Source organism: Garra rufa, chromosome 4, assembly GCF_049309525.1.
Source record: "Garra rufa chromosome 4, GarRuf1.0, whole genome shotgun sequence".
Taxonomy (NCBI): Eukaryota; Metazoa; Chordata; class Actinopteri; order Cypriniformes; family Cyprinidae; genus Garra; species Garra rufa.
Genome location: NC_133364.1, coordinates 23,244,148 through 23,259,541, shown reverse-complemented (window position 1 = coordinate 23,259,541; position 15,394 = coordinate 23,244,148). Strand labels below are relative to the sequence as shown.

Here is a 15,394-nt window from a genome sequence, read left to right as displayed (position 1 = left end):
TGCATCTGCGTGCCGTTGGGACAGTTTTCAATCGATGGCACATAAATAGGATGAAGAACAGCTCTTAAAGCCCCAGTCATCCTTTGGGATCCCCTGCAGCAATTGTCAATGAGCTCCATTCGGCTACTTCGGCTTGCATTTTTTTTCTATACACTATGTGCATTGCTGATGTAAATGTTAAAAGCCAATATTCATTACCAGTGGAGATTCTTTGTGCAGACCGTGTAATAATTTGGGTAGCAATTTGTAAGGCATACAATGAGCTTGAATGAGCCATTGCTCAGAATATTGTCCTGAAAGTCCTTCAGGTGGCCTTAAATGGATAGTTCACCACAATTACAATTGTGTCATTTTGACTTAGTCTTGTTTCAACCCATATGTTATTTTTTTTGTGGAAAAAACAAGATCTTTTGAATAAAGTCCCAAATCATGTAACATTTAAAAACTATATATTTTATTTGTGAACTTAGGTTCAGCTAATCTTTTTAATAGGTGATATTTAACTATTTTTTTAACTTTTCGCATCATCAGTCATCAAAGCTTGGTAAATATTCAACCTGATCTCATGACGAAAACATACCTGTGGTATTATTTTGGAAAGATGCAAAATAAGTACCACCATGTATGTTTTGTGAAATATTGCGTTATGAATTGCGTTCTGCAATTCGTTGCGTTCTGCTTTTTCCCCCAAAACAGATAAATGTACATTTTGTACGTCACCGCAGTTCTGACTTGAAATGTCTATTAAGTGGTGCTCTAAAGGTAATGCTCCATGATGTTTTAAAATAACGTACCATCTGCACTACACCTAAACCTACGTGATAGTATGAACAAAAGCAAATGTGACGTAAAAATGCAATTGCAAGCATGCTGTTTTAGCTTTTTTTTTTCAAGTCATGTTTGTCACTGGATTCGTACCCAAGGATTCCGTATCCTAAGTCTAATTCCGTGCCAGCTTTAGATTTCACGAAGCTGATTACTCACTAAAAACTCCCAAAGATCACGTTTTTATGCCAATTTAAGTCTTATTTTGAAGTAACAAAGTGGTTATATCTAAGTGTGTGAGTTGTTTACTTTTTAAAAATTTTTTCACATTAACGGCATTATATTGTTCATTCAGACTGTTTCGCAAACGTAGAAATGCGCACAAGCACAAAAGGCAGGAATCACAGCTTATTGGTTTTAAACTCAATGAGCTCAGGGGAGGCAAGAGAGATATGAACACCTGCTGTACCTTTGGTGTTGCTGTTGGACAATTTTCTTTATAAAAATTTGTGATTTGTAATATTTGCGTTTTTGTACTACGAATGCCTACTTAGAGGAAATGCCCCTGATATATATAGTTTTTTAATATATTTTTAATATATTTTTCAAGTTTTTGAGTCTTGACATCTGGATGAATTACTTCTTTCTACGAAAAATAATAAAACCAGACAGCTTTGATATGACACAAGTTTTCTGTAGACTTCCTGCTTTCCAGTAACTCAAAGAGTAAAGCAAGGCACTATCAACGCCTAGTTCATGGTTTCTATTCACAGGAGATGCAGTGTACTGAAGAAATGTATAAACTTAAATGCAATGAACTTAAAAGCTGCTTTGGACAAAACCTTTTGCCAAATGTAAATGTTGAACTATTAATTTAAAGGAAAAGTTCACTTCTAGAACAAAACTTTACAGATAATTTACTCACCCTCTTGTCATCCAAGATTTTCATGTCTTTCTCTCTTCAGTCGTAAAGAAATTATGTTTCTGGAGGAAAACATTTCAGGATTTCTCTCCATATAATGGACTTCTATGGTGCCCCGAGTTTGAACTTCCAAAATGCAGTTTAAATGCAGCTTCAAAGAGCTCTAAATGATCCTATCCAAGGAGGAAGGGCAAAATCAGTTATTATCTAAAAAAAATTGACAATTTTTATACTTTTTAACCTCAAATGCTCATCTTATCTAGCTATGCGTGAACTCTGTGTATTCCAGTTCAAAACTGTTAGGGTATATCTCATTTTCTCCTCCAACTTCAAAATCATCCTACATCACGGCAGAAGTACAAACCCCATGTTTCCAAAGTGAACATGCAAAGAAGATCAAAAGTCCTTTACAAAAAAAGGTAAAACAACGATGTAGGATTATTTTGAAGTTTGAGAAGAAAATTTTTCGACATACCCTCACTGCCATGAACCGGAATACACAGAGTTCACGCAGAGCTAGACAAGATGAGCATTTGAGGTTAAAAAGTATAGAAATTGTATTTTGTTTTTTAGAAAATAACCGATCATTGCTCTAGATAAGACCCTTCTTCTATGGCTGGGATCGTTTAGAGCCATTTAAAGCTGCATTTAAACTGCATTTTGGAAGTTCAAAATCGGGGGCACCATAGATGTCCACTATATGGAGATAAATCCTGAAATTTTTCCTAAAAAAAATTTTTTTTATGACTGACGAGACAAAGACAAGTAGGTGAGTAAATTATCTGTAAATTTTTGTTCTGAAAGTCATTTTCTCCTTTAATAAGCGTGTCATCTTTTAAGTCTTTTCATCATCAACAACCTGCCGATTTACAATTCAACAAAGCAAATGTAAGTAAAAGTCCAGGCTTCAAAAATGTTTGCTATATATCAACTTCCTTTTTCCTCAGAGAGGATGTAGCTGTGAACGTCGAGGAACTGGGAAGAGGGTGTCTTGCATGCAGAACACTTTCAAACAGCATTTCTTTCAGTGCGACACGAAACACTCAGACAGGGAAGGTGCTGTTCTTTCAGTTTCAGAGATCAGAAAACTGCATGGTTTGCCATTTGGGAATCTGGCACCTTGCAAAGTCTCCAAAAATCCTTGGTGTTTTTTTCTCACTGTTTCCTGGGTGTGTGAATGCCTTAATAATGAGTGGGGCCCCACAGTGCTGCACCTGTAGCTACAGTGTGGATCAGCGGGAAGTGCTTTTGTCTTCCTTCACATTCTCCGTCTCCTGGTGGTTGTGCTTGGCTAACAAGCTCTGAAGTCTGAGGAATTCAGACGACAATGCAGGCAGCGTTGCAGGCATTGGATGCAGTTTCTCTTTCTGCCGAATTTACAGTCCAAACAACATGCTGACGTATTCTCACAGGCTGTGGAAAAACTTGATGCACTAGGTGACCAAATGTATGTGGATATCTTAACACCTTCCTTTTGTTAATATATCTACTTTCACAAATGAGTTCATCTAAAGGTAAAGCCTCAAGTGGAGCTGTTTAATTTGGCTTTGAATAGATGAAATGAAAAGCCTGTCATTAATTACTCACCCTCATGTCGTTCCAAACCCATAAGACCTTCGTTCATCTTCAGAACACAAATTAAGGTATATTTGATTAAATCCTTGAGCTTTCTGACCCTGCACAGACACAAATGCAACTACAAAGACCCCAGAAAGTTTGTAAGAACATTGTTAAAATTGTCAAAAAGTGGTTCAACCATAAGTTTATGAATCCTTTTTGTGTGCAAAGAAAACAAAAATAACTTTATTCAACAACTCTCTTTTATTCCAGCAGCACAACACACATGCTTTGGAAGAGAAGAATTGTTGAATAAAGTTGTTATTTTTGTTTTCAAGGGTCAGAAAGCTCTCAGATTTCATCAAAAATATCTTCATTTTTTTGTTCTGAAGATAAAGGAGGTCTTACGGGTTTGGAACGACATGACGGTCAGTAATTAATGACAGAATTTTCATTTTTGGGTGAACTATCCCTTTAAGAATATAGCATTGAAAGTGTATATTGAGGCTGACGGTTCTTGAATATCAATCCACCTTAATGTGTTTCAAGAGAAAAGGGTTTCATGCCATCAGCTAATAAAAACCGCTGTCTTGAATGCAAAGAAGATCCTTTGTTCTTAGTCAACTGTTATGGTTTTTTAAACACTCAAACTGATATCTAAAGAGGGTTCGTATATACAGGTCAATATAATGTAAAGACTACATATACTGTAGGTATAATGCACAGTTGCTCAAAAATGAAAATTCTGTCATCATTTACCCCATAAGACTTTCATTTATCTTAGGAACAAAAATGAAGATATTTTTGAAGATATGATGAATATTCTCTAATCATCTCTGTCCATTTCAAGTCATTTGCAACATCTTCAAGCCCCCAAAAGTTTATAAAGACATTGTAAAAGCAATCCATATGAATCGAGCCACTTAATCTAAGTCTTCTGAAGTTGATCAATATTTAAATGCAAAGAAAAAACATATATCTTATAAAGTGATGGCTTGAATAAAACAATTAAATTCATCCCCAAGTTGTTTGTAGATATTACAAATCCGATCATCTCAAAATATTATCTTGTTATTCAGCCTTGATGATACACTGATTTATCAAAATCTCTCTGTCATGCTTCACATTCACTGACATTTTGAACTCTTTGGTTCCTACCAGGCCACAGTGGCAGCATTTGCAGCCAGCGAGGGTCATTCTCACCCGCGGGTGGTGGAGCTGCCCAAGACAGATGAGGGGCTTGGCTTCAATGTGATGGGTGGAAAAGAGCAGAACTCACCAATCTACATCTCTCGCATCATCCCTGGGGGCGTGGCTGAGAGGCATGGTGGTCTTAAAAGAGGCGACCAACTCCTGTCTGTCAATGGAGTGGTGAGTTGGTGCAGGACTTTCTCTATTCTGTAACTCTGTAAAGAAATATTCTTGTTTGTAATTTAAGGAAGGATTTCTATAAAAAGGTGTATAAGAGTTCAAGCTTCAGCAGTTACACTTTACTAATTAAAACTTAAAATAGCAAGAAAATTAATAGGATGCATAATTAGATGGAACCTAACAGGATGGAAATAAAGCAAAACACATGAAGGCATTTACTTAAAATTAACTGAAATTAGCTATTTTTAAAACTACATTACAATTTATCAACGCATTTTTAAAGGAGAAGTTCCTGATAATTTACTCACTGCTTTGTGAACCAGGATGTTCATGTCTTTCTTTTTTCAGTCGAAAAGAAATTAAGGTTTTTGAGGAAAACATTTGAGGATTTTGCAATGGGGATCAATGGGTTGAAGATCCAAATTGCAGTTTAAATGCAGCTTCAAAGGGCTCTACACAATCCCAGCCGAGGAATAAGGGTCTAATCTAGTAAACACATTGGCTATTTTCTAAGAAAAATACAAATTTATATACTTTTTAACCACAAAGGCTCATCTGGGACTATTTCGACCTCGCGTAGTCACAGACCCAGTGTTTACAAAGCAAACATGCAAAGTCAAAAAACCTTTACAAAAAAAAGTAAAGTAACAATGTCAGACAATTTTGAAGTTGGAAGAGAAAATAAGATTGAGGTTTTTTTTTGCTCTATCCTACCTTTTTTTAACCAAACAACACAGACAAAGAGCTAACCATGCGAGACTTTTCCAACATGACTACATAATGCGTGAAGTACACTCTTAAAAATAAAGGTGTTTCACGATGCCATAGAAGAACCTTTTTTGTCTAAATGGTCCAAAAGGTTCTTTGTGGTGAAAGAAGGTTCTTCAGATTATAAAAAGGTAAGAAAGAGATGGTTCTTTAAAGAACCTTTGACTGAATGGTTCTTTGTGGAACCAAAAATGGTTCTTCTATGGCATCGCTGTGAAGAACCTTTTAAAGCACCTTTATGTGAGTGTAGTGCATCACAGAGCTAGTGCAAGCTTTGTGGCTAAAAAGTATATACATGTTTAATTTTCTTAGAAAATGAGAGATTCTTTCGCAAGATAAGACCCTTATTCCTTAGCTGTGATCCTGCAAAGCCTTTTGAAGTTGCCTTGAAACTGCAGTTTGGACCTTCAACCCATTGATCCCCATTGAAGTCCACTATATGGAGAAAATTCCTGAATGTTTTCCTCAAAAAGCTTGATTTCTTTTCGACTGAAGAAAGAATGACATGAACATCTTGAACGACATGGAGTAAGTAAATTATCAGGAAATTTTCATTGTGTAAGTGAACCTCTCCTTTAAAACTCACTGATACATGTGCTTATTAAACATAATCACTTCTTAGAGGACGGTATCATTAAAGGAATAGTTCACCCAAAATGACTCATCTTCAGTTTGATCCATGAATCTGTATAAATTTCTTTCTTCTGCTGAACATGAACTGTTATTACACAGTTGATAGTCCCCATTATCTTCCATAGTATGGAAAAAAACAACCTTCTTTAGAATATCTTCTTTTGTGCTCAGCAGAAGAAAGAAAGTTTTACAGGTTAATAAATAATGACAATTTTAATTTTTGGGTGAACTATTTATTTAAGAAACAGGCTTTTGTTAGTTAAATTTATATTATAGAAGTTATTAATGGAAAGTGGTATTAAGTGCATGGGAAAAAATCTATACAAGCATTCATTTCTTAATAGGTTGCCAATTTTTTTTCAAATTTGTAACTGGGGAAATGGTAAAAATTGCAGCATCGCCTTAAACTAAAGCAGTAAAATGATTTAAAATTAATTTCTATGTTCACTTATCCAATATATTTAGACATACATGATTGGGACATAAAAGAAATCACCTGTCAGCACATAGCTCACTTATCATGCACAAAGGAAGGATCTTCATCAGTGAACATCGTTTTTTTTTTTTTTTTTTTTTTTACATGACTGTTGACAGGTTGACAGGTGTGGGAAAACTCAAAGGGATAGTTCACCCAAAATAGAACATTCTGTTCCAAACCTGCATAAAATACATTAGATGCCTTCATGCTAGAGGGCCCACTGGGTTTTTAATCGATACAGATCAGTTTGGGCTGAAGTGAGATTATTACGGCAGAAGAATTTTAACATTGATCTCAATGAACAAACATTTCCAATAGTCTACAAGGCTGATTGCCTCATGGCGTAATGCGCTAATAAATCAATTTCTGCAGCTCAGACCCATTAGAGACTGAAGTCTTCTAATCTTTCATTTTACTTAGGCTAAAAGATATTTTAGAGTAATAAAAATGGACAAATAAGACAGAAAGCTTGTTGGAGGAGTCTATCTAAAACTGAAAAAGACAGATGTCAAAAGACTTTATCTTTTCATAATTCACTGTAAATGTTTAAAATGTGTCAGACTGGAGCTAGACGTGAATGAATCTCTGACTGAATCCGAATGAATCTTTCAGTAAAAAAGCTGTCTACTCTCACAAAGCGCTCTGAGTCACTGCTGCACTGCAAGCCTTGTGAAGCCAGTTTCTTTTTTCTTCTCTGCCATCATTCAAGTTTGTTACAATTCTATTACATGAAGGAGTCATTCAAGTTTCTGGAAACTAATGTCCACTGTATTCTCACTCAAAGATGACAGAGGACTGCAGAAAGGATCCATTTGATTTCATTTGCGTCAAAGACTGTAATTGGAAAGCGTTTTGTGACAGCATTGAGAAGCAATTTCTCATTAAAGCAAACATGTTACGGTTTCTGAGCTAATAGGAAATTAATGGCTCTTTTGTGCCAAAATGTAATTGAATGCTCATCACCGTGGAGCATTTTCTAGTGCAGTAGTGAGATGACAAAGCTATGAGTTTGGATATAATAAGGTTGCAGCAGTCATCACCACGTTTGCATTTTTTTTTTGAAAACCAACAACTGATTTTTTTTTTTTCTAGAGCGTTGAAGGTGAACACCACGAAAAGGCTGTGGAGTTACTGAAAGCAGCTAAGGACAGTGTCAAACTGGTGGTGCGTTACACCCCTAAAGTCTTGGAGGAGATGGAGGCGAGGTTCGAGAAGCTCCGCACCGCCCGCAGACGCCAGCAGCAGCAGCTTCTCATGCAGCAACAGCAGCAGCAAAACCTGGCCACCCAGCAGAACCACATGTCGTAGGTGAGGCTTTTCATTGCTTTAAGGGTAACAGGACCTGCCCCGACACCCCTTGAGGCCTGTGGGAGATCCGGTACTACATGCTGCCTGTCACCAGTGAAACGTTGTATTGAAAACAGACCGCTATTGTGTCTGAAACTCAGCTGTTATGTCATTATGTGAAATAATGAACCAATTGAAGCAGTTGGCGAGCTGTGCTTATGACATCACAGGTTGAGCTCAATAAGAAGGATTTGCTTATCAGGCAGCCGTCCAGACATTGAAGGATCACACTTTAGGGACTTTCAAGGGAAAATTAAAAGCTATTTGGATGGGAAATCAATCATTATTTTATTACTACACCTAAGGGGGCCTATTTAGTCTGCAAATTTCACTGATGGAGCCATTTGGTTTGGTAATGCTTTACGTTAAAGGATTACTTCACTTCCAGAATAATTTTTTTTTTTTTTTTAAGAAAGCATACCAGGATTTTTCTCCATATAGTGGACTTCATTGGTGGCCAGTGGGTTTAAGGTCCAAATTGCAGTTTCAATGCAGCTTCAAAGGGCTCTACACAATCTCAGCTAAGGAATAAGGGTCTTGTCTAGCGAAATGATCAACCATTTTCTGAAAAAAATGTATACCTTTTGACCACAAATGCTCATCTTGCACTAGCTCAACTTAGTCACGTTGGAAAGGTGGTACCGACCCAGTGTTTACGAAGCGAACGTGCAAAGAAAGACAAACGCCCTTAACAAAAAAAGACAAAACTATGATTTTGGAGGACATAGTGCAAGACAAGCTTTTGTGGTTAAAAAAAAAAGAAAGAAAAAAAAAATATATATATATACTATTTAACACTATTTAACAATTTCTTCCATGTTTCCACGTTCACAAGAGTATCACAATGCAGGCTTCTTATAGTCTTGTACTGACCTTTTTTCAATTTGGTGCTAATTGATATGTCATTGTCACATTGTTAAGTCCCATATTAGCTTCTAAAACAGTGCCTCCACTTCTATATAAAAAAGAGAAAGTATGTCATCCTTTATCCCTTCCATTATCACTATTCTGACATAACAGCCCTCTCATTTCCTCAAGACTTCTTTCGTCTTTGCAAATGCAATACAATCTGAGAGAATTCTATTAGTTAGAGTCTCTTCCAGACAGACCAAAGCACATCTCCCTGTATTAATGATACTCGGCCCATCTCTCGCCTCATTGCCTCCACACACCACACTTAGCTCAGAGCACCAGTAAAGTTGGCAGAGAGTTAACCTCACAATCGAAACAAGCCAAGCCTAAAATGAAGCTATAAGCAGCGCCGACACGAAAGCATGTCCATGTGGACGCACTTCTAACAGAGGCGCTGGCCTCTGTACACTTATCACCAAAGGCCAACTGGAATTCCTTATGTATCTCTTGCTTGTGGCTAAATCCTTGGCTGTAAAATCATATGTGCTTGTGAGCCGCTGAGTATTTTTGGGACATTATGTCTGGGCAAGAGGATCATGGGGAGAGAGCTGAGCCCAGATCATCCCCTATCAAGACTGGCATGCCGACTAAACAGCAAAGCCACAGTGACCAAAGAGCACTCTGCCAACACTAAACCACACCATCCACACAGACATCTGAAAAACAAATAAGATCAGTTCAAGTTCAATTGTATATGAGGGAAGAAATGAGCTTTTGAGTACTTTCACAGCAACAAAAGGACAATTTAATGCAAAATTGACAAATTAAACGCTTGTTTTTTAAGTGAAATACAGACAAGTTTAGACAAAAGACAAGTGTTTCCCTTAATAAATATGTTCAGTGTCTAAAAGAAAAGTGTTTTTGTTATTTCAGCAGAAGAACAAGAGGAAATTTCTTAGCTTGTTGGGGGTTTCAAAGGTCTGCATGTATTGACTTTAACAATGGGGGATCTTGGAGTTACGAAGGATGAGAAACTAGTGTAGACACTACTCTAAAACTATCCATTAAGAACCATCCAAAATGTGTTTTTTCCTTTCTTAAAACAGAAGGCTGAAATGTGAAAAGATCTCTGTGAAGCAAATACAAAGCACATGGCAAAAATAAAATGAAATGTGCCAAAAAGTAGGTGATCTTCTTTATATAACCTGCCAGCGAATAAATATGGAACTTTATCAGCAGAAAATGTACAATATATTCAAGACTTCAAGGTTTGTCATAATGCATTCTGGAAATGCCTTGTCTGCAGAAGATGAGACGCCGCCTTTTGCACAAAAATGAAGCATCTTATAAAGCTCAACTTTGGAATTTCTTTGTGTTGTAGCACTCAAGTCTTAAACCCAAGTTCAAGACTAGACTTTCATGGTCATGGTTTTGTCAAAGACTGTAGTAGAACTGGGTCAAAATATTGATTTGACATTTTTACGAAATTATACCAGTTCCTAAATGCCAAAAATCAATTAATGTAGCCTGTTTTCAGTTAATGAATGTATCTTTGCAGCACCTCCCCTCTAATAAACCGCAATAAGATTTGTGCACTATTACTTTTGATATAAAACAAAGTCTCCGATTTCAAATTCTGTCCATTTTATTTCAGTATTCAAATAAAAAATACTGTTTTGGCGCTGTTTAATATGGAGTGACGGATCGCTGTGGAGTGAAACGCATGTAAACTGATAGTCTCATACACTTTAACCATGAAATAAACATGAATGAACATCCAAAGGCATGTTAAAAGAAAGACTACAACTTATCGAAATCCGCATCCCTCAGCGAAATTGCTCAATCAGCGGTTCAACTGCGGAAAGACGTCAGCATAACAGCTTGTAAACAATATGTCACGTTTACCTCAGGAAAAACATATTTTGTGACCGTCAACTTGTTAGTCAGGTAGAAAAATAAACTCTAGAGAGGAGCATTTTGCTAAATATATGCACCATGTAACATATTCATTATAATGTTTTACTGTTTTTCAATGTTTAATTTCATATTTGAATAAATTAAGATTTTATGACAGCCACCATTTAAATGTTTATATTTCCAAAACCGAATTGGAGTAGAAATATAATTATGTAATTGCAACTTTGTTATTATAAAAACGCCACTGAGTTGATTTGTATACAAATCAGTTAATTTTAACCTTCAATATTATAAAAATCTAGTACCAACTGACTCTCATGTATATTTTATAGGATGAGTTGAGAGATTTTTTTTCATTGAGTAAATTTGGCATGTACTGTACCTGATATATAAAAACAATCGATATTGAATTAAATTGAATCGGAAATCAAATTTCAAGCTTGAAATTGAAATTAGAATCAAATAAAATTTGTCAAAATCCAGCCCTACTCTAGCATTTGGCCTTGATTCTTCTACACTCTTAAAAATAAAAGTGCTTCACGACGCCATAGAAGAACCTTTTTTGTTTAAATGGTTCCATAAAGAACCTTTAACATCTGAAGAACCTTTCTGTTTCACAATAGGTTCTTTGTGGGGAAAGAAGGTTCTTCAGATTATAAAAAGGTAAGAAAGAGATGGTTCTTTAAAGAACCTTTGAATGAATGGTTCTTTGTGGAACCACAAATGGTCCTTCTGTGGCATCAATGTGAAGAACCTTTTAAAGCACCTTTATTTTGAAGAGTGTACTCAGTTCTTGGCCTGGACTTGATTCAAATGAGATTGGGCAATAGTGGTCACATGGAACCAAAGTATCAAGCCCAGCCTGTTACATTACGTGTTATAAACAGCCAAAAATACCAACAAACATTTTGACTGTCTCTTTCAACTTGTCTCTCAGCTTTTGTGCTTTTGGTTTTTCACAGGCTGTTTCAAAAGAAAAAAAAGTAGAGGACACTGGGTGAGACTGACATACTCTCACAGTCGTGATGTAAGGAGGTCCAAGAGATCTCAGAAGAGGACCCTTACTGTTCTCCAGTGAAGACTATCCTCTTTCAGTCAACTACCTACAACTCAAAAAGGTTGAAAACTTCATGATCTGTGTTCCAATTGGTGCTCGGAAAAATGTACATGATGGCATAAGACGAAGGCTAGCACTGAGTCCATGTTTTTTCACTTACTTGTTCATTATTTCAGTTGTCTGAAACCAATCGCAAGTTGTGACCCTCTGAAAAGTCCCTCTTGTAGTTTTGTGATAATGTGTTTTCTCAAAGCATTCAATGATTTGTTTTTACTATCGTTTAATTTTTGTTGCCGCAGCGCTGTACAGTAATTTTTCAAAGGGTTCTTTTGGTGCTGGTGTCTCTGTGAATAGAAAGCGCTTTTTATGTCAGTCATCCTTGATTGGATAACACTGAGGTATTTTATACCATATTGTAGCAAGGGATATTTTGTAAAGAAAGTAGATTTAGCAATAACACTTGTTTTGTCATATTCTACTGTCAAAGTCCATTTTAGGCGTGGAAATTAATCTTGCGAGGGTAAAGTTACTACAAAACTGTATCTTATGCACCATGTGACATAAGTCAGACTAAACCATAAACATCATTTGCACAGAATGTTCTTATGAGATCAGTTTATCACAGTGCCATTGACAGAGATTATCTTGTACATTTGGCATATTGTATGGCGGACATATTTAGGATAATGTGTGTCATTTTTGCAAATACTTTCTCAGATTTCACCTTAATATATAAATTCAAGTATAACTAAAAAGTGTAAACACTACATTGATATATCAAAACATTGCACAGTTTGTTTGTGCATCTATCCAGTAGCATGAGTTTGGGCCGGGACTTTAGAATTGGAAACCAATAGCAGAAATGTTTCAAAAAAGATTTTCGCAATTTGTTTTGTGGCGCAGAAATTATACCTTTAACAGGTCATGCATTCATGTACAGTTTTGATGCGGTTTTATGGTTGTGATGTCACTATTGAAATTAATTCTAATTCAGAAATATTATATTTAATTTCAGACATTTATAGTTGATATTATTCAATTATTTACTATGAGGACAAACGGAATGTCAAACACAGATACGTGATATCTACAAATGAAGGTAAATCATTACATAGTATTTTGTTATTTTAAAGTTCTATTTTCAAGTTTATTTTCTCAGAGGTTTAAAAGATTATTAATCGTGTTGTTCTGTACTGTTATATTTCACATAACAAACCACCTCATTTAGAAGCATTGGAACATTGTCCTGTTTTGACAATCAATTTCAAAAGCAAGCATTAAGCCACCGCATTTTGGTTTTATTTATTAATTGCATTTTAATTTCACAGCTTCATTGCCTCAACACAAACTGTCAAAAGCTGACAAACTGTCTATCCATTGCAGTGCTGTAGTCGTACTGTTAGTTAAAGTCTTATAGAAGCAAAACTGTAAATCAGCAAGTAGTTGAAGACCACCAGTAATCAAAGGTAATATTGTATCTGTGTTATTGTAATTTGATTTGATGGTTTTCCTGACGTAGGACTTTGGTAGATACTTAAATTAGTTCCTTTGTTGGTTGGTTTTTGAGTAATCTCAGACTGTGGGTAACATGTAAGCGTGTCATCCTAATAGACAAAATCACTCCAAGCTGTGAAGGTGATTTATTCCTTGATTGTCAATCAATTCATTTCAATGGATTCTCTTCCCTTTTATATGTTTACTTACAGATTTTCTTATTAATGACTTGCATTTTTGAGGCTGGACAAGCTGATATTATTATACAGCGAAAAAAATACCAAGTGATATGCAATTGTTATACATATTATATTTGTATAAATAAATATATGTGCGTGTGTGCAAAGCGTTGAGTCTTTGTTTTTGATCTGAACTACCAAGAACTATTCAGAACACCCTAGCAAACACATAGGAAAGTACTTAAAACACTTTAGCAACCGCATATTGCAATAATTAATCAGCACAATTCAATAAACAATTGCTCTGCCAGCAAAAATACTTGTAAAATGTAGCTGCAAGCAGCAATTAGGGAGCCAAGCACAACAGATGAGGATCAAAGCATGGCATGGAGCATCAGACCACCTGCAATAATGCATAATTAAAGCCATTTTAGGATGATTATAATCTAAATAGCTGAAAAATCATAAATATATTCAGCAGTACTATGATTTACAGGTTTATCACTTTTGACCAATACAGATGGCACCATTATCAAATTATAATGCTGTGAGGTGAATTATTCGAAAACAGTTTAATTCATCAAAAAGCTTTTTATAACGTTTTGTCACCATGGACCAAAGATGATCTGGGTCAAGTTTAGTTTAAGAGGAAGAAAATCAAAATGGGGAAGTTTGGAAAAGTATGGCATAATTGGTATTGATCCAAAGGAATAAAAGCCACTCTTATGACAATAGACAAAAATCTTCAAAAGCTATTAGCATTTTTTTCAAACGTCATTATAATTTATGACCTCAAGGTGGCGCTGGCATCAAACTTTTTGAGTGCCTTCAATGCATGGCGCCGAAGACATATACAGTATCCCTGCGTTCATCTTCAGAATGTACAGTACATAATGGAATCCATGTTTCTCTCAATGAACTGCAGCTCTCCAGCACCAGCAGCACTCACGCAGCCCCAGACCATGATGCTACCACCACCATGCTTGACTCTAGGCAAGACACAATTTTCTTGGTACTTCTCACCAGGGCATCGCCACACATGCTAGACACCATCTGAGTCAAACAAGTTTTCCTTATAGTCTCATCAGACCACCGGATCCAGTAATTCATGCTCTTGGACAGGTTGTCTTCAGCAAACTGTTTGCGGGCTTTCTTATGAGCCAGCTTCAGATGAGGCTTCCTCTTGGGATGACGCCTATGCAAACCGACTTGTTGCAGTGTGCGGCGTACGGTCTTAACACTGACAAGCTGCCCTTCTACTTCTGCAACCTTTAAAGCAATGCTGGCAGCACTCATGCATCTTTTTTGAATCCAGGTTCTGCACCTGACGCACAGAACGAGTGCTCAACTTCATTTATCGACCCTTGCAAGGTCTGTTCTGAATGAAACCCATCTTGGAAAACCTCTGTATGACCCTGACCACTGTAGTGTAACTCGGCTTCAGGGTGTTACTGAACCTCTAATAGCCTTGGCCCTCTCGGTGTAGAGCAACAATTCTAATTCTCAAATCCTCAGAGAGTTCTTTGCCATTAGATGCCACGTTGAACATCCAGTGGTCAGTATGAGAGAATTGTACTTAAAGCACCTAATTTTAACTGCTCTAATACAAGATACACAAGTTTGTACGGTCCTGTCAAGCAAACAAAACATAACCACATGTGACATGTGGCTTTGCATGGTTAAACAACATACTGCTGTTATCACTTAGGCTGTACTCACTTTTGTTGCCAGCTATTTGACAATAATGGCTGTATGTTGAGTTATTTTCAGAGGACAGTAAATCTATACTGCTATACAAGCTGCACATTGACTACAGTAAAATATATTTAAGTTTCATTTCTATAGTATTGTCCCTTGAGAAGATATACTAAAATGGTTGCTGAAATGTGAGGGGTGTACTCACTTATGTGATATGTCGATATGTTTGTGAAATATACAATTTTTTGACAAAATTCAAAATGACTGACATATAAAAAGTGGGTATTATATGACTCAATATGCTGATCTGTATCTAAATAAACCAGCCTTGTGATTTTTGGCCAAAGCGTTCAGAA

At 36.3% G+C, this 15,394-nt stretch overlaps 1 protein-coding gene across 2 annotated transcripts in view; it reads left to right on the top strand.

The window, feature by feature from the left end:
* lin7a (lin-7 homolog A (C. elegans)) overlaps positions 1-13,507 on the top strand; it is an 83,611-nt gene extending 70,104 nt beyond the window's left edge. Inside the window, exons 4-6 of one of the 2 annotated variants that reach the window (XM_073838867.1) lie at positions 4,406-4,615; positions 7,587-7,798; positions 11,573-13,507. In XM_073838867.1, the coding sequence (XP_073694968.1) occupies positions 4,406-4,615; positions 7,587-7,798; positions 11,573-11,597 (447 nt within the window). In that variant the 3' untranslated portion in view covers positions 11,598-13,507. Of the gene's footprint in view, positions 1-4,405; positions 4,616-7,586; positions 7,803-11,572 lie in introns of both variants that reach the window. The other variant, XM_073838869.1, reaches the window with a different exon arrangement.
* The last annotated feature ends 1,887 nt before the right edge of the window (positions 13,508-15,394 follow it).